Here is a 26,755-nt window from a genome sequence, read left to right on the forward strand (position 1 = left end):
GGGTGTGGATAATAGCCGACAAAACCACTGTGCCATTTTATTTATGAGGTGTATAAACTTATCCAAAGACTTCCTTTTTTTGTTTAGTTATTTCCCCTCAAGGAAGCACCGTTCTTGCCATGTGACTGAGATTAGTGTTGTGTCTACTTTAAGTCCATGAATCAAGTGCAACGTAGTAACGACTACTGTAAAATTGTCAGCTCGTATCACCCATAAGGCTCAGCACTGGATCGCTGAGTAATACCATCAATCATGAAAGAAATCAAACGAATGCAATCAAGGAAAAAAAAAACAGATAAAGAAAGAAAACCGTGATCCCCTATTAGTGTGGTTCTCAACCTTGTCATATTTGAACTGGTGACACCACTCAAAATATTCATATTTGAACTGGAGACCCCCCTCAAAATAATCATATTTGAACTGGGGGTCCCAAGTTCAAATATGATTTCTCTCCTGACAAGCATTGGAATTGTAGAAATTGAGGCATAGAATTTAGCTTGACTCAGTTCCCACAGATACTGTAGTTATTGTGAGGACAAATATAAGTTTGACAGCCACAGTAAAAGTCCTTTTGATACTTCGTCCTCGCCCGGAAAAACAGCCGGATCGCGATGAGTTGTGAGCTTGGTGTGGATCAGCAATTTCTTTTAGGACAAGAAAAATGTTTTTATCGTGCTGAATAATGTACGGATGCAGAATGAAGAAAACAAATACAACATTAACCCCTTGAAAGTAGAAATAAACAAGTATTTATTTATATAATATAATGCTCTTTTTATTTGTATTTTCTATTCATCTTTTCAGCTCTGCCAGAAACATTTCTCTTTCACGCTGCGCTGACTCAATATCACTTCTGGTTCCTCTCCCCCTTCCTTCCTCCCTCAGTAAATCTCTAGGAAACATACGTTACACTTTCACTCCGCGACCTCAAACGTCCCCCTTCCTGACCTTTTCACCGTGGCGGCTCTCAAAGGGATTCCCATGTGACTGAAGAGTTTGTTTTATCCCACTGTTTCCCCCCAAAGTGTGTGGGGGCCCTGGGGTCCCAAATGGACACTCACAGGGGGGCTGTAAACTATGAGTGTTGAGTTCTCCAGAGCTGAATTGAACACTGAGGATTTCACATTGTAAGAGTAGGGTTTCCGGTATTGTTTAGTTCAATGATTTAACATGGACCTACCTTTTTAACAAAGCGTTTCCTTAATTATTATTTTTTTCTCTCTATACCCTTTACCTAGTTTGTAATTTGACCCTTTAGCCTAGTAGGGGTCCCATGTAATTGTTTGGTGGTGTTTTCTGCCATGTTTTTAACCTGTAGCACTTTGAGATTTGCCAAAACTTTAAAGTGCGTTATAAATAAAATGTATTATTATCATCATCATCATCATCAGTTGACTCTGGGACCCACCAATCTACAATGTAAATTTCCGATGTGTTTAATTTAACTCTGAGAGAAGTGGTCTGTGGACCCCCAATGTTGAGAACCAGTACCTTTGGCTCACCCAGAATGTCGAGGGGTCACGACCCCACTGGCGGTGGCGTTTCGTTTCCTTCCTCCTCAGCACGCCGCGCCGAGGGCGACAGGAACTCAACACGAGGGTGACGAAAAGAATAGTTAGGCAAAAGATTGGCCTGTGTCCACGGAAAGTGGAGTGGCATTGGTGGAGGAGTGCTTTGGATATCATGTCTATTAGCGCTCACACACCGCAACCGATCAATACGTTGCTGTCCCCGAATGTCCTGTCACGTTTCGTGATGGTCATCTGTGTAAAATGATTAATATGGACTTCAGAGGGTTGTAGTAATAATTCAACGTCAGGTCGTAATTGGCCCGGGTTGTTGTCACAGCCAGGAGGATCAAAAGAGTGCCAATCCTCTCCTGAATTTGAACTGTTTCAGGGCGCTTCTTCTGTGGCGAAACACACGCTGACTGAGAGAGAACGCTCAAGCGCTCTATGCCTGGGTGCCGGGAAGAGGTCTTTTACCCTATGGCTGACAGGCGTTGGCGGCTAAAACTAAATGTGTTCTGTGGACAAAGCCAACGAATGAAGAATAGAAGTTGTTTTCCTCCCCCCCGCCAGTAATAATAATAACGACACTAACACATCAGAATACCAGTCAATAGCGTCCAAACTGACGTTTGGCATAACAACAGAGTTCTGTTATGAAGGCGAGTAAGAGCTCCAGATTGAAAAGGAAAAAGAAAGAAAAGAAAATCAACAACCCACAAACACATTTAAGGGAGAGGCCAATTTGTTGATGCGAGAGAGAGACGAAGAGAGAGAGAGCGCAATTTGAGTTTCCCAGCCTCCATTTGTTGCTTCTCTCAGTGGTCAACACTGGAATTCGTTTAATGGGAACTCATATGGGGGACATTTTCATTCCCCACTCAATCTGGGACACTTTACACACACACATGCCTACTTCACTAACCTCTGGGCCATAGTGGCGTGACTAAGGCTTAATTGCAGTCTGTTTTTTCCTTCTTTTTTTGTACGCTGTGGTGCCGCAGACTGAGATAGATCCATAACGTAGTGCGATGGGAATGTGGCCGTCCCGCTTTTCCTTTTTCTCCCCCCTTCTCAGCTAGTGTGAGAACATCCCAACTTTGTGGAGGAAAAGAAAAAAAACACCAGTCCTCCCCCTCCTGTGTTCTCAAACACCCTCGGTTGAACCACTTAAACCCTATATATACGTTTGACCCCCGGAGTCCCTCAAGGCTCTATACTAGTGTATTTTTTCGTTTTCCGTTATTGTGCGGGAAAAAGAGAGCTTTAGCTGAAAATAGCCGACCGAGAAAGCCTTCCCCACAATACGGATGCTATAGGTTTTTTTTTTAAGTGTTTAGTTTTGTTTTTAAACCCGAATTTCATCATCGTCCTCGTCCATGAAGGAGAAATCTCGGTCGTCCTCGCCCCGTGGCGAGCTGTACTTTGCGCTGTCCGTGTCCGTGTGGTTGTTGTGGTTGTGGGCCTTCTGCTCGTCCAGGGCTGCGGAGCCCGAGCTGGACACGGAGCAGCTGTCCAGGTACTGGCTCTGGTTGTTGGTGGTGCTGGCGTTGTTGGTGCCCCGGACGCGCAGCTCTGGGGTGTAGGGGTCCACGGGGGTCTTCTGGTACATCATGCTGCGGGGGGGCCTGGCGGGGGGGCCTGCGTCCTCGTCCTCCGTGGGGGGGCTGAGGGAGGGCGAGCCACGTCCCTCACTGCCCTTGCCTTTAGGGTGGGGTGAGACAGTTTGAAAATAGTTAAGATATAATCACCTACCGGGGATTCAATCCCATGAACCCATTTTGGACTTTCAAGACGGGAACCGCTTTTGGGGAAGAAGTTGCTTTGTACAGTATATATATAGCAACAACATAAATCTTTTGTAATTTTTGAATGAAAATTTCAGAAAACTTGATTTAGAAGGCATTTTTAGGATCTGCCTCAGTCCTAAATGTTTAAGACCTGAGGCCGATTCTACAAATGCCTTTAAACTTTAAATTCCCATTCTCATGGTTGTCCAATAATATGACTTAATTTTAAACTAAGTACTGATCATTTAGATCAAAAATGTCGATCCCTTTTAATGTCTTTAAATACGTTGTGCTTTCTTGCATTTCGTTTTTTGTCCCCGATTTGTATTTGTAAAGTTGTTCCCTTCCCGTGGGCTTTCTTGTGTATTTTGTCCTTATGAATCAATTTTCAATCAAGTCAATCAATGATTAATTAGGCCTAGAATTATTGAATGCTTTAGCTATTGAAACATAGCAGATATACAAGCTCACAGCACGGCACCGAGTGCCGCACTGCGAGCTTGTAGATCTGCTATTTTTGAAAAAGTCATGAAAATGTGTGCAAATCTTTGAATATATGTATTTTTAAAGCGTTTGTAACTCAAATTTTGCTTCTGGGTGGTCCCTGGAACTAGATATTTGCTGACATAGAAACAAGGATTCAAAAGACACTTAAAGAATCGGGTCAAAATTCTAATTTTCAAAAATAGCAGATCTACAAGCTCGCAGCGCAGCACCGACTGCGGCGCTGTGAGCTTCTATATCTGCTATTTTTCAATACTTAAATAATAATAATAATTTATAGCATAAAATACAGATAAGATACACAATAATGTGGCACCCGTTCTAAATTGGTTAAGAAATCAATCAAGAAATCAATCAGTAGTTCTACTTGCCTTCCTCGTATCCCAGGTCGTCGTCCTCCCAGCCCTTCTTCTCCATCACACTGAGGATGTCCCCCAGCATGGAGGGTCCCAGGTCGATGTGGAACGACATGATGGACTCTGCGTGCTTCATGCCTCCTCCCCGGGGCATGGACGCCGGCAGGTCCGTCAGCTCGCCGAAGTTGTGCTCGTCGAACTCGGCGTCCAGCGTGGCCATGGCGGCCATGGCTCCTCCGCCGTTGGCCGGCCTGTTGCCTCCTCCTCCTCCTCCGTCCGCCTCCGTCAGCTTTCTCATGGGGCTGGAGGAGACGCTCTTCGCCAGCCGTACGCCGCGCCTGTCACCGTCACAAAACGTTTCACTTTAATTGTACTTTTCGTATCTAGATGGGACAATGCACATTAACGAACATCCGATAAGTGAACGCGAATTCAATGAACTGATCTGAAGCTCATCTCCATCTGTAGTCCTCGTTGATTAATTTTCACATAAGTAACTACTTAAGCCTCTATCAGAGTCCAGGGTGAAGAGCTATTCACCGCAATTTTTAGGTGATAAGCTATCCACCTAAAGTGAGAAAACAAGTGGAGGCTATCATAGTCACGGTGAAGTTCTATCACTGTGACTGACTGGTCTAGATCGAACAATAAGTGAACGGGGTGATGGGCCGATCTGTCTGATAGTAAAAACAGAGAGATGTGTCGGGGTTCGCGGTGGATAGCTCTTCACCGCGAGTAATGACGTGATGTTGTAGTTTTATGACTTAAAAAGACTACACCTCGGTGGATAGCTTATCACCGTGGTGCCTACTATGATAGGGGCTTTACAGTACACCCTCTAGACTTAAGTCTAGAGTCTACAAGCTCACAACGTGACACGCTTGTGTTTGAGTGATTAATCGTGATTTTTCTTTTTCATTGAACATTGGAATTAAAATGTTTGTCTTTTAGGCTTTGTAAACAAAAGATCCACAGCAAAGAATGACAATAACATTGACATTATAAATAATAATCAATAACATTATACTTTGATACTGTTTCTTTTTTGTAATAGTCGCTCTCGCAAAGTGTTGTGAGCTTGTAGATCGGCTATTTCCAAATTCTTCTGAGGGGTAAAATGTTTGAAAATACATGAAATATTTTCAATGAGTAATGAACGGTTAATGCCAAACCATTATGTAAACAACTATGGTCCAGGCTAGGGCATTCACGAATAGTGATTTTTAATATTCAAATTATTCGACCTCAAAGTATTCGAATAGTCGAATATTCGACAGGACTGGACAAACTGTCAAATATTAAGTAAGCAAGAGGTGAACATTGTGAAAATAGCAGATCTACATGCTCACAATTGTGAGCATGTAGATTGTTTATTTTCACAATATTTATCTGTGGAACCGAGTCACATTAAATGTAATACCTACAATTCCAAGTGCTTGTCAGGGTGGGGGTCCTCTGTTCAAATATGTTAATTTTGGGGGTCACTGCCTAAAAATGTTTGAGAACCCCTGATATAGAGCATTAACAAATTCATCCACCAGGGGCATTGACAACTCATTCTTATGACTTCCTATCTAGTCAAGTTTATAAACTATATATTTTTTAAAGAGAAAAAAACAAATAACAAAAATAAAAAAAGAATATTCGACTTCGGTGAACAACGTCGAATAGTGACTTTGATATTCGAATAGTTGATGAATGCCCTAGTCCAGGCTCATAATTACCCAGCATCCTCGTCGTTGAGGTACGGCAGCGATATGGCGTTCTTCACGTAGCTGGCCGAGCCGGCGCCAGTGGAGGGCAGTATGAGGTTGGAGTCGTACTTCCCGTCGCCGCCACGGTTCACCGACTGCGAGCGCTTGCTGCTCCGGAACGTACGGGAGAGGAGGCCCGGCTTGTGCCCCCCTCCTCCCCCTGGGGAGTCCTGCTTATTGGGGGGATGGTGGTGGTCGGCCGGGGCGGTCGTGGAGGTGGCCTCCCGGGGCGGCTCGCCCGACCGCGTGCTGAGGAACGACGTGTCGCCGAAGGCGTCGCCGCCGCGGCCCACGTGCATGGTGTGGCGGAAGTCGCCCAGCGGCGCGCTGATCATCTCGGCCGTCAGGTCGGCCCGGGAGCGTCGCTTGGACGCGTTGGAGTTGGACACCAGCTGCTTGAGGATAGGCATGGTGGTGATGTGGATGATGCTGGCAGGCACAGCACGGTCTCTATCGTTTTGAAAAAAATATCCACAGACTGACAGTCGTTTTTTCGAGGAGTTTGCCGCTGCGAGTGTCGTTTCTTTTCTTTTACGGCGGTGGAAACTGTGTGGGACGTTGTCAAAGCAAGTTAAATTCCAGGCATCTGGTGTGTGCGGCGGCCATTACGATCGTCCCGGAACACTGACAAGACAGTTGATGCGGTGTTGCCTCGAACCTACGGAAAGAAGAAGAATACTGTTTTATTTACAGTGCACTTTACATATTTGGAACAAATCTCTTCAGTGCTGAAGAAGAAGGAGGAGAAGAAAGGAGAAGGAATGGACAGAATTAAAAACAAAACATCAGTTATCATATGAACCCCAGGCCAACATTATGACTTGGCACACCACGTGGAAAACAGCAAACTTAATAACATTAGACAGGCTTTCTGGCGCTCTTTCTAAACCCATTCCTTTTTGGAAGAGTACCAAACTATTTGAAACTGCTGCTCCAGTGAGCTGTGACTCGGTTTGCTGTGGTGGACGTGGTACTCAGATTTTGATCAACTTAAGTAAAAGGAAATGTGTGGAAATACTCCTGTATCCAAACTCTTACTTACTGCAAGTACAAAAGTATGAGCATAACAGTAACTTTAAAGCCACAAAAGTAGGCATATGCCCAATTCAGAATCATATACAGACCCTGTTTTATACTTCGTAAGTAACATGTAACTAAAGCTGTCAAACAATTGCATAAAAGGGTGTAAAAAAAGTTGCCTTTGAGATGTAGTGGAGTCTAAAGTATAAAATATCAAGCCAACGGAAATAGTAAAGTAAAGAATACCTCGACAGCACTGGAGTAAATGCACCTATAGCTATACTTTCCACCCACTGGCTGTGTCTGGGATCCTAATGCGGGGCAATTTACTTCCCTCTCCTATCCATGATCTGCATGGGCTGGTGGAAACTCTGCATGTGCCAGGGCTTTGAAATGAAGCCTCTCTCTCTATATACCAAATAGCTTTTTACATTCTGAGGTCTGAGGGGATTATGTAACGAAGGGGAGAAAAGCCTGCTTTCTGGGACACGGTTGACAGTGCTCTCACTTTAACTCATAATAACCAACCGTTGAACTTTCATACTGTGTCGTCACCACAGATCGTCTCTGTCGTGGGCGGAAACCTAATATGTCCAAGACTGTTACTTTTCGGGATTCAAATTCAAAAACGGGAAAAGTGGCAGATCCTCGTCAAGCAGATCCTGGTCGAACTGCCACTTTTTATGATTTTGTGTGAAGCATAGTACGCTGATCTACAAGCACACAACGCCCGTTGTTTGCATGCAGATCGGCTATTTTCACCAGTTTTGTACAACATACTTGTGTGATGAAGCAAGGCTTTATTTTACGAAAGAAAAAAATATATACTTGGGAGATAGGTTTGTGCCCGACAGTGATGCTATATATTTTCCATTTGTGCACTGTGCTTCTGTATGGCACTCCTGATACATTTCTTGAACTCTCTGAAAAAAAAATAGCTTATTGCAGTGAAGGAAAGTGAGTAAGTGTAAGTCTACTTAAGTATGCAAGTACAATAGAGGTACTTTTACTTTAAGTATGTCCATCTTTCAATACTTCATATTGAACTAGAAAATATTGTTCCTTCGAAAACAATTGTGGGCTCGCTTCAAGCCAAAAAACATTGGCTATAACAGTACAAAATGTCAAGATCGCAGGCAGTGCTCTCTTTGACGTTACTGTATTATGCAAAAGTTGACCCGCTGGTGGCGCGATAACAGGCCAATGTGAGAAGGGTGGCATATGTTCCTTGACCTAGTGGGAATGTGCTTGCAAGATTTCACGCACATCGCAGGCTGTGTTCATGATTTGAGGTGTTTTTGTGTGCACTTCATAGGCATGTTAGCTAAATGTCCTTAGATTGTGTGTAGAATGTTTCATGCAAAATCCCAGAATAAAAACGGGTTTAAGCGTTTCACAAACTGCTCACTGCTCACAAACAGCGAGTTGTGTACTATCCAAATAAAGGCGGAAAAGACCCCCAAAAAATATAATAAAAAAAAGAAAATCCCCGTACTTCTTTCCACCACTGGCAATTTGGCTTAGCCAGTGGCGCTTCAAAAAATAATTATGGGGTGCGGGGTTCTGTAGTTTGAGCAGCATCTCTGCTCCCACTCTGGGGGCCCGGCTGTTACATAAGTAGCAAAGACACAGGATACAGCGAGAGCCCAAACACAGCTTGGGCTGCCAGGAATAAAAGAACAAGTGGAACAGCTTTTCTTCTGCTGGGATCAGCTCTGCTGCTCCCAGCCTCAACCTCCTCTCATCACAGAGACCAAAAAGAGTATACATAACTCATGAGACAGTGTTGATCTGATAAAGTGCTCTTTCTTTAATGTGAAGACACCTGTGATAAATGTGCTGATATGGGGAGTTAGGGTGTGTGAATTACACGTCCCGGCGCTCTTGATTTTCACGCCAATAAGTCACTTTGATCTCCAGCGAGTGTGTACCCTGGGATCTGCAGCTCAATAAGTTGATGACACGGGTAATTTGGCCGAGAGGGTCCGATTTCATCTGGCAACAATCTGTCCTCAAGTCACCGTCGTTCAAAATCATTTTGAAGACATTCACACACAAATCTTCTCTTATGGGGGTTACTGGCACCACATATTTTGTGGGCGGTACGCAGCTAAACACATCGTTTTGTGGGTCTTTGAGACAATGTTTGAGGACCATGCTAGTGACATCAACAATGGTTTCAATTGTCACCACAGTGCTGCCAGACAACCATACCCATGGTGTCTTAAAGACCAGTTCTCTATTGAAGCCCACACTTCAGCCATAGAATGCCCCCAGAATGAGTGAATGAATTAATGAATGAATGAACGGGGCTTCAGGCAACAATATTCCAAACGCAAACGTCACCCGTGAAAACATTAGCATCTGTGACAAACGAGCCTGTTGATACTGAAAAGTCAACTGTAGCAGCAGAGAGAACTGAGGGCACTCAGAAGAATGGTTGACTATTTAACCGTCCTTCTTTCAAAGGACGGTTCACCCCTACAGAGAACGCTGTTATTTTCCACGCTTTGTGTGGTTTCTGTAGCTTCTATGAAGATACCCTAACTTTTGAATTATTAGTTGTACGCCATGGCACACGCCACAAACAGGCGAGTTACAAGCTCACAACGTGTCACTCTGCTTGCGGCAAGACCAACCAACTAAACCAAGTAGATACTGCAGGTTGGAGAGGCTTAAAGAGGGTATGCACATGCATAAAGTGAATAGAAATCGAGAGGCAAAGTGAGTTTAACATCATTCAATGCAATCAGATAGGACTTTTTTTTATGTATGGGGTGTCAAGGACAGAAAGTAGTTTTTGCCACTCGGTAGGCGCGAACACCCTCTATTGTCAGTATCAGCCGAGAATGCAGGAGTCTATCCCCATGTGCTTGACCAGTGGTTCTCACATGTAACCACTGTCCCCTCAACCTGGCCACAATATGACTTCCGGTTGGTTCTAGCGGAAGTTACGTCATGCATTGTAGTCTTCCGTTGAAAGTCTCGCGGCGGAAGTTGAACAGTCTCTGCCTGATATTGTCACCAGGCTTTTCTCTTCGCAGATGAGTTAGCCTGGCTACGCGAGGCTACTGACCCCTGGGAGATGGATTGCTGAGGTGGAGCTCCATACCTACCATCAGCTCCCAGTGCGTACCGCACAACTTAACCGGCCGCACCCAAGCCGCACTACTCATACACTGAGTTGGCGGGTGGCTGGGATCTAACCCACCATGACCTTATATGGTCAAAGGCGTGTAGTGCTGTACCGACTGAGCTATCCAGACTGCCAAAACGTAAATAAAACACCAAGCAGCCCAGAGTAAAAACATGAACCGCAAAAGCCATTAGGAGTTCCATTATCAACAGCAAAGGTTCACACACCAGGTCATGGTGACTGTAATTAAGCACTTAGCTGAAGCGAACGGCAATAAATAACACCACCCTAGCACAGCAAACACTCCTGTGTGCTGTGACCATGAGAGTTCCCAGCCCACTAGTAGGCTTATAGCGCAGGTCAATTCAGGATGATCTGTTATCAGCAGATATTATTACTGGTATTTATATAACTCACTGTAGCAAGGCATGAAAACCATTAAACATTATTTTTGGCTCATTTAGTGCGTAGCCCGTCTGGTTTGGTGTGAGGTACAATTGTTCACTCCTTATGTCCACTCAAGTGTTTGCCAATCTTAGCTAACACTTTATATACTGCAGCTGTTGCATTTGTAGATGTCTGCCAAGGACCGACCAGATTAATTCAGTCATTAAGTTGGCATTAAGGAGAGTAAACGGTTAGTTGTTATTACTACCTGCCACTTAGGCCCGTCACCATCATTACATAATCGTCATTATTTGCTATAAGTCAGACTCACAATTATTTCTGCATAATCTAATAGTCTCCTAAAGAGGGCGATGGCAGATCTGGTAAACGTCCTATGTTTACTGGTGCTATAGAACAGTGGTTCTCTACTGGTGCTATAGAACAGTGGTTCTCTATGTTTACTGGTGCTATAGAACAGTGGTTCTCTATGTTTACTGGTGCTATAGAACAGTGGTTCTCAACCTATTCACGTTGCGACCCCCAAAATAATCATATTTTAACTGGGGACCCCTCCCACCCTGACAAGCACTAATGAATTACATTTTGTATAATACGGTTCTATTTGACAATTTGGCCAATGTTTAATTTTTAAAAAAGTATTAAAAAGTCCTTAAATTGTCACTTTAGAAATGTGCAAATAGGCCTACCCTCTATACACTTAAAGTTTATGTCGGTTTGGTTACTGTTGAGAGTGAAAACAATGTAACCCTAACCCGAAAATGATTTGGGGAGTGAGAACCACTGCTATAGATTAGTCTGTTGCTGGAAACAACAAAGTTGATTTTCTCCTGGAAAAAAAATACATTTTAGTATGAAGATCTTGGGCAGATTGTGTGGCTTTGTGACGGTCAGGTCCAGAGACCATGGGGTTAATTAAAGAATGGTTCAGAAGCTGTGTTCACGTTCAATCTTGATGGAATCAATAGACTCCAACCTGCTTCCGGTCGCCTAAAAAAAGACGTCCGCCCACTTCACGCCTGCCCTATTAACTTCCTGTCTCCAAGCTGGAGCCGGGAGGAGAGAGAGAGAGAGAGAGAGACCTTTATCCCCCTCTGGGATGACATCACCTCATTCAGATGGATTAACGCCGCCCACTGTCCTCATGCTGAGTGATAAAACAATGACAACAATGCCACAGTAGCAGGGGAATGCTTTTCATGGGACTCATTATTAGAAACACTCTCATCACCTCAACATGAAAGAGCTCTGTGCGGTCGCTCAGATATCAGAAAAGGTACCAAGGCCTCTCACACCTTGGGGGTCATTCTAGGAAATGGTCCCGTTTGCTTACAGGGGCCCCTCTGTGTATAATGGGGAGCAATGCGTGTATTAACCCTCTCTGGGTCATGATCCAGGCCCCATTAGGGGCTGTATCCACAGATATGTGAACTGTTGCGATAAAATAAGGTTAGCTAATGGAATACAACCACCCTATAAGGACTACAAACCATTGAGTTTCCTGCACTGTACCGAGTGGATCACTGACATGGGCCTACTGCACAGCTGTTTTCTTTGTGCAATGCTTCTAATGGCTTCTAATTGTCCCAAAAGTGACTGCAAAAGATTGCCATGTGTCTCAAAAAAGCTTTATAACCTGTATATGAAACATCTAGATAACGTTGCAATGAGACATAACACTATACTATACCCTCTCCAACTGCACATACTTTCCCCTTTTTTCCCTTAAAGGAGTAGTCAAACCAAAAAATATATTTTCTATCAATTACACACCTCAAGTTCATGGAGGTTTGTTTGTTTTCGTCACATTTCTAAGCCAATAATTTGATGACCGTCAAAGTCGACTCAGAGTCTCCATTGACTCTCACTCTGCTGGTCATCAAATTATTGGCTTAGGAATGTGACAATGTAAGTAACTGAACTAACCTTTTGATCTGTCCGTGTCTGACAACCCAGTCAATTACGCCCTGATGTTAATTATTACTACAACTATGAGATGTCTGCTATTTTTGGCTAATATTCCCCCCAGAATATGGATTCAAGTGGTTAACAAAAATCTACAAAAACTGAACATATACTGTACATAGTCAGTGAGATTGTAATCTTTCTCTGGGCGTCCTTTGTGTTCCTTGGGAGATGAGGACGCATGCCGGGCCTTATTCAAATACGGGGACATCATTTGAATGTCAGCTGCCATCTTCAGTTTCAAACCCCTTCAAAGCTACACGATTTTGAACGCAAATCAAAGTAAAGTGCAGCAGCCGGTGCTGCTGGCGTGCAACAGCACACTCTACCGTTTCAATTTCCAGAAACAACATTCCACCGGACAGTGGCTGAAGCTGAAGATACATTCACGGGGCCAAGAGGCATAAAACTCTACAGTGGGCGGCTTTTTTAAGCTCCGTTTCTCTTCAGAAGGCGTCTAGACGGCAAGAAAAACACTCATTCGAGAGGCTCTGCCGTTCTTTGCTACTCTGACTTGAACCGTCATCATGTCCAAGTCAAAAAGGCAAAGAGGTCACCGGCCCGGGGGGGACGTTCCCCTTCCCCAGCTGCATGTGACTCGTAATCCGTGTTGCCAGATTCTTTTATGAGAGAAATAAGCAAGCAGGTCTATGAAAACAAGCCCAAAAGAAGTGACTATAGGCCACATGATTTGAACCTACCGTATGTTCACATAGGCTAATTGAAAATAGATGATCTAGAAGAAATATGTGAAAATCCTTGACAAGTTTAAATACTATTAGTTTAAATACTATTTAGGAAACAATCCCTAATAAGCAACTACAGTTACAGTACACTTTTGAAACAAGCCCCCCCAAAAAAGCGCAACAGGCTACTTCAACACAAAACAAGCCCAAAATCACGTATAAACAGCAGACATGGCAACAGTACTCATAATGCGCTCTCAACACACACACACACACACACAGAGGGCTTCCCAGTGCACAGCTGGAGGCCAAATTCCATCGCAACGCTGTTTCACAAACCCTGGGCCCAGGACAGTCAAACAGGTCATACTAGTATTCCAGCTGCTAGCATCCGCACACACACACACACACACTAATCAGAGCCGTCGGGTGCAAACCTAATGTATGTCCGAAACTGTTATGATTCAGAAAATGAAAATAAATTGATCCAAAGTAGTTATTACTTAGTCACAAGTCTCTAGTTAGTACCTAATATTTTTCATTGTTTAAATATTTAAAAAACCCATAGACACACAACCAAGTCCACTTATACTTAAATTGCGGTTGCGTCTATTCTCGCAACTTTTGTGCGACACTTTTGTACAACGAAGTAGGACATTAATTTACGAGATACAAGGTTTCAGCCTGACAGCAACAACAAAATTTAAAGACCTCATGAAAACACAGCAAGCAAGCCAAGGAGGACCCCTTTGGGGGTCACCGGTCCACTTTTTGCTTAACGTGGGAGTTATGTAAGTAAACCAAGCTAGGTGGAACACGCTTTCAGCCTCAAAGTGTGAGGTGGAAATAAAACACAAGGCTCATGCATGTTTAAGGGCATCTTTAACGCCTCACAATCCTAGACCAGATGATATCCCACGCCACTTTCTGTCTGCTCAGCAGATGCTGTGGCATTACGGGGCTTTGGGGGGAGGGGGGGGAGGGGGGGGATGTCATCTGGGTTGGCAGTGGCAAGGCTATCAGCCTCTCACAGTTAAGACCACCCTGGAGGAAACACAGCAGCTGCTCTGGCTTGGTTTTCATCTCTCTCTTTAAATTTTTCAAGAGAAAAGGGAAAGAGCTTTTTGACTTATTCATAAGACGGAAGGTATTATGCCTGTAATGTGAATGTGAATGGAGATGGGGGAGTTGCACACAACAGTTGAGTTATTATTAGCAATCTACTGCATGGTGGTGGTGGCTTGGCACAGAGATTAAGCATAAGTTCATGGTGAGGGTGAAACTATGGGCCTCGTCATCAGCTATCAATTCAGTGCCTTTATACTGACCATATCGGCTAGCAACAGTTAGTCTCCATAGCAGTTGCAGGTCCATCAGGTGAACACTGCAAGAATGTTTATCACCTATATGCCATAAAAGGCAATAGGTGACAAAAACACACTTACAACTCCATCTTGTGAACATGTCATGTAGTACTACATATTGTACGCTGTCGCGGGAAAGTCCTGTTCTGGCGAAGCCCGAACTGGCGAAGTGGGGATTTGTCTCCTACCGTAGCGATCTAGCGAATCGATTGTCCACGACACTGCAAGCGGCGCGAAGGCCAGCGGACCTTGGTCCTGCTCTTCGCCCCCGAGCGCCGCAGGCGCGAGTGGCCGCGAAGAGCGGGCCAGGGCCGCGCGGCCGGCGGAGCGCCGCGCGAGTTACGAAGCCGTGGTGAATGCAATCGTTATATTTATGCCCAGGCCGTAAGGCCTGGGCAAGCGCACGATAAACGCCCTGTCCAGAAGACGTTCGCCAGATCGCTACGGTATCGGACATTTCCCCACTTCGCCAGTTCGGGCTTCGCCTAAAAGGTACGTGCCCCGCTGTCGCCTGCCTCCCCAAAATAAGATTTGCAATTTGCAACTCTGGCCATAACAGAGTAAACAGACCATAACTATATGGTCAGCATAGTTAATCTTTTTATAGCTAGATCTAGATCTACACATAGCCTAGGGCTTAGGCTATGTGTGAGAATGTTCACCTATTATGACATACCCAAAATGCCACCACCAGAGTTAATGGTTAACCTTTTCCCCTCCTATTTTTACTTTGCTACTATTATGACACTCATGTCCTCAGTTGCTCTCGTATTATGTAACCATGTCAAACTTGGAACACATCTGTCTGAGAGGAAGAGAGAATCCCCTGACTCGGGGATCGAAACGCTATAGAATCCCTAATCCGAGGCGAACACTAGCCAAAAATGATCAGATCTACAACCATGCTGTTATTTCCGGCAAAGAGATTTGCAAGTACAGCGCCACAATTGCCAAGTTTACCAAGTATTGAGGCTTTAAGAGGTTAAATGTCTGAAAATACAACACATTGATAGAAAAGATAAGTCAACAAACCAAGACAAAAATGCACTTACCCAACACTGATGACAGTGCTGTCAAACAAGTTTATGAAATGTATGATGAAGTTTAATCTGCAACACAATGTTATACAATGTAGTCTATACAAGCTTCATACAGTATCTCTCTCTAAAGGGGTCTAGCTAAGGGGTCTACTCTGCATAGCCTGAAAAACATTGAAGACCCCTGCCCTAGCTGCTTTGTATTAACATTGAACTTGCCTGAATCCCTCAAACCATGATGGTTCACACCGCTGACCACAATGGGACCGGGGGGCTGCTCTATTGTACGCAACATTGATGTGCAAATGACATCAGGAGATACGCCGTCAATACAATTACTAATCAATTAATCAATGGCGCTGCATAAGAATGGCCCAAGTCTTCAGCCCATGCATGGGACAAAAGGATAGCCGGGCAAACTGCATGTTAAGTCCTATGACCTTCAGTCCACCATGTCATTCCCACGGGGGGAGGGGCGGGGAAGTGGCTGGTAGTGTCACAAGCATGTCATAGTAGCCAGTAGCCCAATATGACAATCAATTCAATCAAATGCTAACATCATTGGTATAACTTATTTGCTCAATTTACTCATTACTAACGTGTTGGACCTTTACCTCCCCATTTAGTACTGATTTTGTGTTTAATATTATCTAGCTAAGCTACTTTGTAGGTAAGAATTTCATTGTTCTACATGTAAGTCTATAATTTAAGTTCACATACCTGTTATAAACTAACTTGAGCATCATGTCCCGCTAACTTTTTTTATGAACTTCAAGAAGTGATGATCAATTGTAGCTCATACCACAACCTAGGGCTTTTCATGTTATCTTTTTGTAAAGATTGTGCTTCCGTACTATTTGCAAACCTGTTAATAAAGTATTCAATCAATCATAGGCCTGAATAAAGCTGTCCTGGATTCAAAAGCCGACCCATGTCACCTCCTCTCTATCACCTTTCCTGTTTTTACTCTCACTGTTACTATCACAAACAAAGCAGATTAGATCTGCAGTTAGATCCCCAGGCTGTAAAGCAACTGAGAAAAACAAAGATAAACAAACGACTCCTGACCAGAAGAAGCCTGCAGCTAGGTGTCAAACTGAGGCCCAACAACGACATCCCGCAAAGTGTGGCCTCAGTGTGAACGTATTATCAGTAAAGTGTGAAACTCACCACACTGTGAACATATTTATGCTCCCTTAATGACGAGTCATTACCGTGCCGCTACGCTCCTTTAGCCTACAGCTAGAAGAAAATCCTATTTACAACACAACATTACATGCTCATCCACATACCAATAATACTAATTAACGTTCAGGCCAGTGTTCATTTTGACAGCCAAGGTTTGATTTCGTTTTAGTCATAGTCTTTTGAATAAAATTCCATTTAGTTTTAATAATATTTTCGTCATCTGAAATGTTTTGGTTTTAGTCTAGTTTTGGTCAACTAAAATAAAGATTTTAGTAGACAAAATCTACAGTTGATTTTGTCGACCAACAATTATTTTCGCGGGCCTTGATGTCGTAATGTCCAATTTTACTGGGTTGCACGCTGAAAATAGCCGATCTACAAGCTCACACTGCGACGCGTTGTGAGCCTGTAGAAATTGCATATCTAATTTAATGTTAAAAAACAAATGACATATTGAGGCAGATCTATTAGCTCACAGTCCCACATCGACACGTTGCGAGCTTCTAGATATACTGTATGTACAAAGAGAATAAAGCCGCCACACTGAAGTGATTGACAGCATAATAATGAATGAAGCTGTGATATTATATTCTGGAATTACACACCAGCCCGTCACTGTCATCAGTGTCATGTATGCGTGCCATTGTAAACACAGCTTCCTGTGTGTGTGTGCGTGTGTGTTTTCCTCTCATAAACGTTAACTTACAAAAGAATAACCCGATTTTCCTGTTGAACTTAACGTCATGTATATGAGTTCAGCCAGCATTTGATACAAGTAAGGACAATCTACGGATGATAAGAAAGACAAAAGAAAGAAACTGAGAAAGAGAGGGTGAAACCATAGCCCCAAACGGTACTTCACAGTCACATAACATTAGCACTAGCATGGAGGAGCATTGAGATTCATGGACCAAATAGGGCTACAGCTACAGTATCCATTGTTCACATGTTGATTATTCTATTGATTTTTTTTGATCAGAACTAGCCACCAGCATAGAGGCAGGGCAGGCCTGCCCAAGTGGGCTCTTGCTTGCCCTAAAAACTACACCAAACGTGTCCAAATCATTGTAGAGCATCAAAAACTGTGAGCACAGGCAGGGCAGCAATTCATGACTGTCGCCTTCACTGAAATGAGTAACTAAAAAGTTCTATGTCTCGTAGTAGCACTTGAGAGATTTAACTGAAGATGGTTTGAACTACAATTCAATTATAGACATTTTCAAGTGCAAGCCGCCCGTCATCTCTTGCTGTAGACTACACATTTCTCACAATTTTGAAGTGACTCAATTTGTGCAGGACAACGTCATGTCTGTCCTTAACCCTGCTTCTGTGCTTCTTTTAGAATATAAATCACAGGCTACATTGATTATACTTCCATATTGTGTTATTCGCGTTTCTTTTTCTTGTATTACGTTGCAATTTCTCTTTCTCAATAGAGATATCAGACGGTACAGGAAAAGCTCACATTTGCGTCGTGTTGTGAGCTTGTAGATCTGCTATTTTCAAATAGCCGATGTGTGTTATAGGTTTAATACACATTTGCTTCTTTTGGCCTTGTTTACATAGACCTGGTTGCTCATTTCTCTCACAAAAATGTGGCAACATAAGGCTATTTATACCTGGAGCAGATGACCTGAGACAAAGAGATACCTTAACACCACAAGGTAATCTGATACTCACCACAAACTGTGGTTCAGGCAGAGGCTCAAGGTACAGGTTCAAAGCTATAGACCAATTCATCAGAGCGGCAACCATAACTGCAGTGTCAAGTGGCACCTGTGTGTTTGTGTGTGTGTGTGTGTGTGTGTGTGTGTGTGTGTGTGTGTGTGTGTGTGTGTGTGGCTGTGCGCATACACCGCAGCTACATGGCAGCGCTCTGGAAAAAGGTCTATAGAGAAGCTCTCATTACTATGGCACTGTGTATTCACTTAACCAACCCACCACTTAATTTTTATTTACATGTTCGAAATGGTCCAAGGCCAAAAGACACAATACAATCGAGATTTCATGATCGTGACAGGCCTACACACAGAAGCAAGAGATGGAACTTTTTGATTGATCATGGTTACAGCGCCGCAAGCTATGGGATAATCAAAGTGCCCATGAGTGGCGTCCACTGCCACACAGAGAAAACCACTACACACACACTGCAAAGTGCAAACTTACAAAGGTCTTTCATTTACAGCCTGTGTCCACACAAAGGCCTAGTGGTTATGGTGCATACCACATAATAGGTTCTAAGAGAGTGAGACTCGGGATCGATTCCCGAGCCTGGCGGGTTTTGCTGCATGTCACTCCCCGTCTCTCTCTCTCCGTTTCATGTCACTCTTCACTGTACTATACAAATAAAGGCAGAAAAGAACCAAAAATATCTTACTTTTGTCTAACGCAGACAAACGTTGCTCAGCACCAGGTAGGTGAAACTTATACAAGCTACCTTAGTCTATTGAAAACTATAAATGGCCGTCCTATTTTCCCCCAACCAAGACACAGTAAAGGCAAACTCATCAAGTTATACTCAGCCTCTTTGTACCTGGAAAGTGGCAGGAAAATAATCACTGAATCACCGGAGAGATATGCAACAGCAGATACCGTTCTGTATCTGACGTGGTCTTTGTTCTAGGAGTGAAGAAACCATCTCTCCCATTGAGTGTGAGTGCGCTTTGGATATCATCTTCATAGCACTAGCATGCAGATTCACACATGCAATTTTCTAATCCAGGTTGTGATATTAGCACACATACAGCTTAAACATCAACTTCATGGTTGTGAGAGAGAGCACATCTCCGGATCTCTCCCGGTATAAAAGTGATAAATATGGACAATGTTACAATTAGGGCATAGGTCCTGCTATCATTCAGCCATCTTTTGTGTGAAGATTTAACATTGGCCTTTGAGACCATGGAATTGTATCCACATGACAGCTACTGAATACAAGAATGTGCTCTTGCCCTCACAGAACATTGTGGTTTATGTTATGTGGTTGCCGCCATTAGCTGAAGACACCGGGGTCGGGGTGCCCCGGGGATAGTGAGATGCTTCTTCCTAGTGGAAGCTGACACCGTGATGAGAGCTCATCGCCTTCACGTAAAATACACTCTCTGAGGAGGACAAGCATGGGCAGCTGTGTGGCAGGAAAATATACCAACCTCAGCAGTGTGCCGTATTGGCCCGGGTACAACAGTAGGCCTTGTGTGTGTGTGTGTGTGTGTGTGTGTGTGCGTGCGTGCGTGCGTGCGTGCGTGCGTGCATGCGTGTGTGTGAGAGAGAGAGAGAGAGAGAGAGCATGTGCGTGCTTTTATTACTATACTTGTAAGGACCAAATGTCCCCAGTCTCCCCACAATATAGCACAGTTTGAGAAATAGACATTGTACTCACAACAGAATTGGTTATAATGTTAGGCATTTAGGTTTGGTGGATGGGGGTTGGACTCTGTCTGATTTATTTATACCTAGTTGTGTGATTTATACCGGTGTCATGCAGCACCAAAATCGGCTTGGTCTGCAAGTTGTGAGCTTGTAGATCTGCTGTTTTCGGCTGCAGAGTTAAAATGGCCCAAAAAAGTTAGAAAAAGGGCATTCCTAAAATCATCATCCTAAAATATTACGGTAATGTCCCCGCAAATATAGCAAGACAACCACACAGTGTGTGTGTGTGTGGGTGTGTGTGTGTGTGTGTGCGCGCGTCTCAACTTGAGTGAACCTAGCTCTAGGGCCTCAATGCCACACACACACACACACACACACACACACACACACACACACACACACACACACACACACACACACACACACACACACACACACACACACACACACACACACACACACACACACACACACACACACACACACACACACACACACACACACACACAGAGGAGGATTAAGGGCAGCGTGTTCGTTCGACGTGTGCAAATAAACCCGACATGCCTGAACCAGCCCCCCTCTGCCCTGCTGTGTGAGGCCAGAGACCACACCCCCCTCCCCCTTCTGCAAAACACACAAACAAACCTAAGCCCCCCACCAACACAAGCACCAACACCTCCACCCACCCCCCCAAAAAACCCCACCCCCCTTCTGAAAACACACAAACAAACCTAAGACCCCCTCCAAGCAATACCTCCACCATCCATCCGTCCACTGTCCTCGAGGGGGTTCCAGGGGGTCCCCCGGAAAAATATGTTAATATAGCATCAGTCAATCAGCCGATGGGCAATTTGAAAATAGTGGTAGGTCTGCCATTTTACTAAAATATTGCAAAAACACAAATCTCCCCTGGCTCAAAATGTTTTCCGATGGGCGTTCGCGGTCAAATGCATATTCATTTGGGGGTCCTTGACATGAAAATTGTTTGAGAACCACAATCATATTCCACACTGCCTTATTATCGTACGCATCCACCCCACTCACACCCAGAACCCCGTTATCAGTCTGCACCTCAGTCAGTCTCAAGCTCACGGTTTGCCGTTGACCCCGTAACACATACCACCACGCACGTGATCATGCCAAGCCATGTCTATTTATTTTTTTAATCTTTTCAAATCCTGCTGTGCGTGTCAGCACTCGACACCACCACCGCCCCTCTGGCTGTTGCCAGCTGTACCAGCCAGCCGCCACGCAGCGCAGTGCAGGGCAGGGCAGGCCAGGGCCCCTTCATAAAGCCTGCACTCTCCTAGCATGACTGGACTGACTGTGTGTGTGTGTGGAGGTGGTCCGACAGCGTTGGTTGGGTGTGGGTGGGCTTGGGCTGGCATGCAGTGATAAACCAGCAAGATAGAAGGAGGTGGTTTGGAGGCGAACCACCAATTAGTAGGGATGTCACCGAATAATCGATTTTCGAATATTCGTTAGATTAATCAATATTCGATTTTAATATTTCATAATCGATTTTTTTTTTTTTTTTTTTTTTTTAATACTATTTTTTGGCTTAGTTAGTTAGTTTCAACCAAAATATAGAATATAGGCTAACAATAGTATTAATGATAATAGTAAATGGCCATTGATTTATTATTCACACCAGCACCAACTGTAAACTGTGTAGAGTGAAGGAGCACAGCAGAGTGGCTGCCTGCTACACACTCGCCTCCCCCCGTCTCAGACACAGGTGTGATTGATTCAGGCTTGATTGTTTGGTACTTGGTGGCCATCATCAAAGAAAAGGGAAAACAGCGTCCTCTGTATTGTAAAGCATCACAGAATCTGTTCTTGAGAGATTAGGTGAACAGTACACTGGCACACTAAAAAGAAAGATGAAGAGTAGTAGTTAGGCTACCAATTACCTGAAGAGCCATGTTGTACATATGTAAATGTGCATTGAAATCCAGTGAAAAAAAAAAAAAAAACGAAAAACAGAAGATTTTTTTTTTTTTTTTTTTTAAATAAAAAAATAATAATAATTAATTATCGATTTTCGAATAATATTCGAATATTGCTATAGAATAATCGATTTTGATAAAGGTCCATTTTTGACATCCCTACCAATTAGATGGGTGACAAACTATGTTTCTGCCTTGCCCTTTACAATTCAAAGGAGCTTTATTGGCATGAGAAAACATTGCCATTGTTTACATTGCCAAAGCCAAGTTTCAAAATATAATAAAAACTGTTGAAAATGGGGAAATACTGTATAGTATATACAGTTGGAGGGGGTACAGCATTGCCCTTTACATGAAAAGTCCCCCCCTTGAGGGTTACCATTGAAGAACAAAAAAGAAGAAAAGTTCCTCTCTGTCTCTAGCTGCGTGAATGATATCCCGCAGGGTGAAAACGTTAAACGGCCATGTCTTCCCTCCCCAAAAGGCCCGATAGAGAGAGAGAGGGGAACCTGGAGGCATGCCAGGAGGGGAGGGAGGGGCCGCAAGGTCTGCCTGCCTGCCTGCCGTGGCGGAACAACATTTACCGCAGGGACTTTCTCAAACAGCGGTGGATGGGAGCAGATGGGGGCACTAAACACAAACACGCCCTGGTCGTCACGGCCGGCGGTGGAAACCCAGGCAGGCAGGGCGGCTTTGGATGCATTCCCTCCCCTGGCTCCATGTCTCTTCATGCCAACACGGTGACTAGAGAGGACAGAAGTTCTTTCAGCGAGAAAAATGCAGACCAATTCTCATTAGGCCCACGGAGCAGCCAACGACAGAGGGAGGGCTGTGCTGTGCGAGTGTGTGTGTGTGTGTGCTTGTCCAATTAATGGCTGAAGCCTCCTCCCCATTGGTCTCGCTGACTAATGGGTAGGGTACCACTCTCTGGCCTGGTAGTGAAGTGCAGAACCCGTCGAGCCAAGAAGGGGTGGGAATCACTGGCCACAGCATCTGTTGCACAATACAGAACAATGCAGTTTGTTTTCTGCTCGGGGTGGCAGTGAATGAGGAATAAAAGGCCAGGCAAAACGCTTCGTTACACAGAGCAGATGCCAATGCAGTGGGCATGAGGCGGCGTTCCGTCATCCGTCACATGTCATGAAACCCGGCTAACGTCTCTATGCTGGGCATGTCGTGAGATGGATAGGTTAACAACATTTGGCGAAAACAAAGAGAGAATTAGACGATCTATAAGCCCACAAAGTGTCACGTTGTGACACGTTTTCAGTGAAGAGATTTGGTGTAGAGGCCTAGTGGTACTGGTTAAGGTGCATATTAGACTGCATACCACATGGGCTCTAAGGCTCTGCGACAACGAGTCTCGGGTTCGATTCCCGAGCCTGGCGGCTTTTGCTGCATGTCACTCCCCGTCTCTCCCAAAAATATCTTACGTAGAAAGCAGTAAATGACAAACGTTGCTCAGCACCAGGTGAAACTTATACAAGCTATAAGGTTAATAACAGTTGAAAACTGTTATTAAGCAAGCATGGCTGTCCTATTTTCCCCCCACCAAGAAACGGTGAAAGGCAGACTCAACAAGTTATACTCAGCCAGAGTCAGCCTCTTTGTGCCTGGAAAGTGGCGGGAAAATAATCGCTGAATCACTGGAAAGATATGCAACGTAGCCTTTGTTCTAGGAGTGAAGAAACCATCTCTCCAACTCGAGGTCGCTACGAGGCACGTTGCAATTCAATTTAAGCACCGACGTCATGCCAACATAGGTGCTCTATAGCGCATTAATCAAAGGCATGCGAAAAATGGAGGCATGCCTTGATTATCAAGCAGCCAGTGGGTGTATTCTTAAAGAATACATGTCCCACAGGGAGGGTGATTCCATCGTACATAAGAAATATGTTAGGGAGTGGAGAGAGAAAGTCTTTATACTAGTCAATACGACAGATAAGGAGAACGTCTTCTGATAAGAATGTACAGCAAACAGGCAAGAAATTGTCTACCTATAACACAGCAGTTACCGCAGCTAAACACACACACAGTGAAATCGGCAGGAGGCCTTTCAATGTGACTGGAAGATAAACGTGTGTGTGCACATACTTTGTCTGTGCACAGTGTCAACTGCTCAACAGCTCGCAGGGGCGTCACAAGGGGGGGAGTGGGACTGAGTTACTAGGGCCCAAGGTGGAGGGGCCCTAGTAACTTTTGCTATTGAAAAATAGCAGATATACAAGTTCGCAGCGCGGCACTCGCTTGTAGAGTTGCTATTTTTTAAAAGTCGTGAAAATGTGTGCAAATCTTTGAATATATGTATTTTTTAAGCGGACATTTGATACTCAAATTTTGCTTATGGGGGGTCCCTGGAACTAAATATTTTGAGATGGGGGTCCATGGCCAAACACATATCATCTTGGGGGTCCTTGACATGAAAAAGTTTGAGCACCACTGACATGGAAACAGGTTTCTTGCACACAATTTCACGATAAAAAAATTATAAAAATAGCAGATCTACAAGCTGTGAGCTTGTATATCTGCTATTTTTCAATAGTTAACATTCATGGGGGGCCCGCAGTGAATCCTTGTACCCAGGGCCCAGGATTTGGTGTGACGCCCCTGACAGCTCGCGGTCTTTTATCAGTAGTAGTACAGCCTCCCGCCGATTCCAAGCCCCCCCTTCCCTCCCCCCAACAACGGCCATAAAGGCCCGAGGCACTGAGCCCCTTCTCTTCCTCCGCTGACAAGATGAGATAACAAAGCCCCACGGCGCTATAGCTTTAACAACACACAAGTGCTAGTCAACAAAACACTTGCTGACTGACAAAAAGCCCTGCTGGCTGCTGTCTTTCTTTTTGTTGGACTTTCTGGTCTCACTGGCTTCCATGGATTGGTGGTGATTATTACAGACTCCCTCTTCCCCACCAGCTGCGCGTGGAGGGTTTCCGTGGACTATGGATGCGGACTGTTATTAGAGTTATTATATTTTATGTAGCGCCTTTACCCAAGGCGCTATATAATAGATTGTGCATTACATTCACCCATTCACACACACTCACACAACAGGTGCCACACAACAATGGCGGAGGAAACCATGCAAGGCACCATCTGGAACAATTAGGGGTTTAGCGTCTTGCTCAAGGACACTTCAACATTAACTCTGGGGGAGCCCGGGATCGAACTGGGCAAGTCGCGGTTCCCATTCGGCCGGTCTACCAGCCACTCTATCCTCAATCTGGCTAGCCATCGTCAAGGAAAAGTTCGGTCGCTCTTTTCCCTTGCAGCAATGCGGAAGTCTGTAAACGAGAGACTACTCTATCCCTGACCCAGAGCCACTGCCACTGCTGCCCCGGCAAAATCAATTAGTCTCGCCATTTTTTAATCCCTATTTTATACTTCGACGTTCAGCGGCAGTCAAAATAGCAGATCTACAAGATCACAACATTTTGCAATATGACGAATGACAATTTTTGAGGGTTCTGAGAGAAAAAAATCTATTTCAAGTTCCTTTTTGTTATCTGTTAAATCAATTAGTTCAGTTAACTGCTGCTGCCCTAGAGGGGCTGTTGCCAGACTTGCCACGTGTTTAGCTCATGGTTGGGTAATTGTTGTGTCTCTGTAAATTAAAGCGAACCGTCTTGACCGTCTATGTAAAGTGTCACTCACAACATGAGATAACACAAGTGTGTACAGGGCTAGGCCTTAAAACACGTGGCCCCGCGTTTGTTCACACCATCCGACTGACATGCTGGGAATCACAGTACAGAGAACACACGTTTAGGAGACGCGTGGCTGTACGCCACCGCCCCCCGTAACAAGACCTGTTAACGTTATTTACACACTGGCTAAATTTACCAGCACCCACGGGGTGTGTGTGTGTATGTGTGTGTGTGTGTGTGTGAGAGAGAGACCTAATGTCCCCTGTGTCAGTACAGTACAAGAGAAATGGATGTTAAAAATTTGGGGAGTTAAGGCCTGTCCGCACTCTCTCTGACCACCGCACTTTTCGTCGGAAAGGTCCGGTTCAACTACAAAATGATGTCACTCGCAACTTCTGAAAAGCATTACCCCGTATTTGAGTTTGAAAGCTGAACTTTCGGAACGCCTGACTCTCTGACAAAGAGTTTGGTGTTCCGAGAGAGTATGGACAGGCCTTTGGGCTTTCCATTTAAGACAATATTCAGGTTGGGGTTAGGGATTAGGGTTAGAGGTCAGGTTTGGGGGTTGGTTGGGGGGGTTTGTGTTATCCCTGATTTATTGCTTAGCTGAGCAGCACAGTGTCACGCACTGAAAGCAGCAGATCTTCAAGCTCACAACGGCATCGCAGCACGAAGCTATGAATCTTCTTATTTGCGGCTTTAGGGTTAAGGTTAAAAAAAGCATTCATAAAATCACAGTTGTAAAATGCTGTGTGGCTGTGCGTGCCTGGCTGCGTGTGTGATTGAGTGGTTGCGTGCATATTATCCGTCCTGCTGCGACTTCTAAGGAATGTCCAATGGAGCGGGAGGAGGATCAGTTACCCTCTCAGCTCAGGAGGAGAGACAGTCACGCACCTCACCCAGGCTGTCCCGGGACGTCCCGACCTGGGACAGTCACAGCACAGGAGGACAGGAGGCACGGGGGGGGGGGGAGGGGGCATTAGGCTACAACAGGGTTCCCCAATAGGCGGCCCACGGGCCATTTGCGGCCCGCGGGAGGCCTGGCCCCCACCAACCCCAGTAATAATGGTGGTATAA

At 44.6% G+C, this 26,755-nt stretch overlaps 1 protein-coding gene across 1 annotated transcript in view; it reads right to left on the reverse strand.

Moving 5' to 3' along the window:
- Window positions 1-566: 566 nt before the first annotated feature.
- The window catches only part of LOC308303382 (cdc42 effector protein 4-like), a 45,611-nt gene continuing 19,422 nt past the window's right edge, over window positions 567-26,755 (reverse strand). The window contains exons 2-4 of the mRNA XM_080747736.1: window positions 5,883-6,570; window positions 4,174-4,496; window positions 567-3,212 (exon numbers count right to left, since the gene is read on the reverse strand). Coding sequence (XP_080603862.1) covers window positions 2,857-3,212; window positions 4,174-4,496; window positions 5,883-6,322 — 1,119 coding nt within the window. The 5' untranslated portion in view covers window positions 6,323-6,570 and the 3' untranslated portion in view covers window positions 567-2,856. The remainder of the gene's footprint in view (window positions 3,213-4,173; window positions 4,497-5,882; window positions 6,571-26,755) is intronic.

Source organism: Nannobrachium achirus (assembly GCF_963921795.1).
Source record: "Nannobrachium achirus genome assembly, chromosome: 18".
Classification (NCBI taxonomy): Eukaryota; Metazoa; Chordata; class Actinopteri; order Myctophiformes; family Myctophidae; genus Nannobrachium; species Nannobrachium achirus.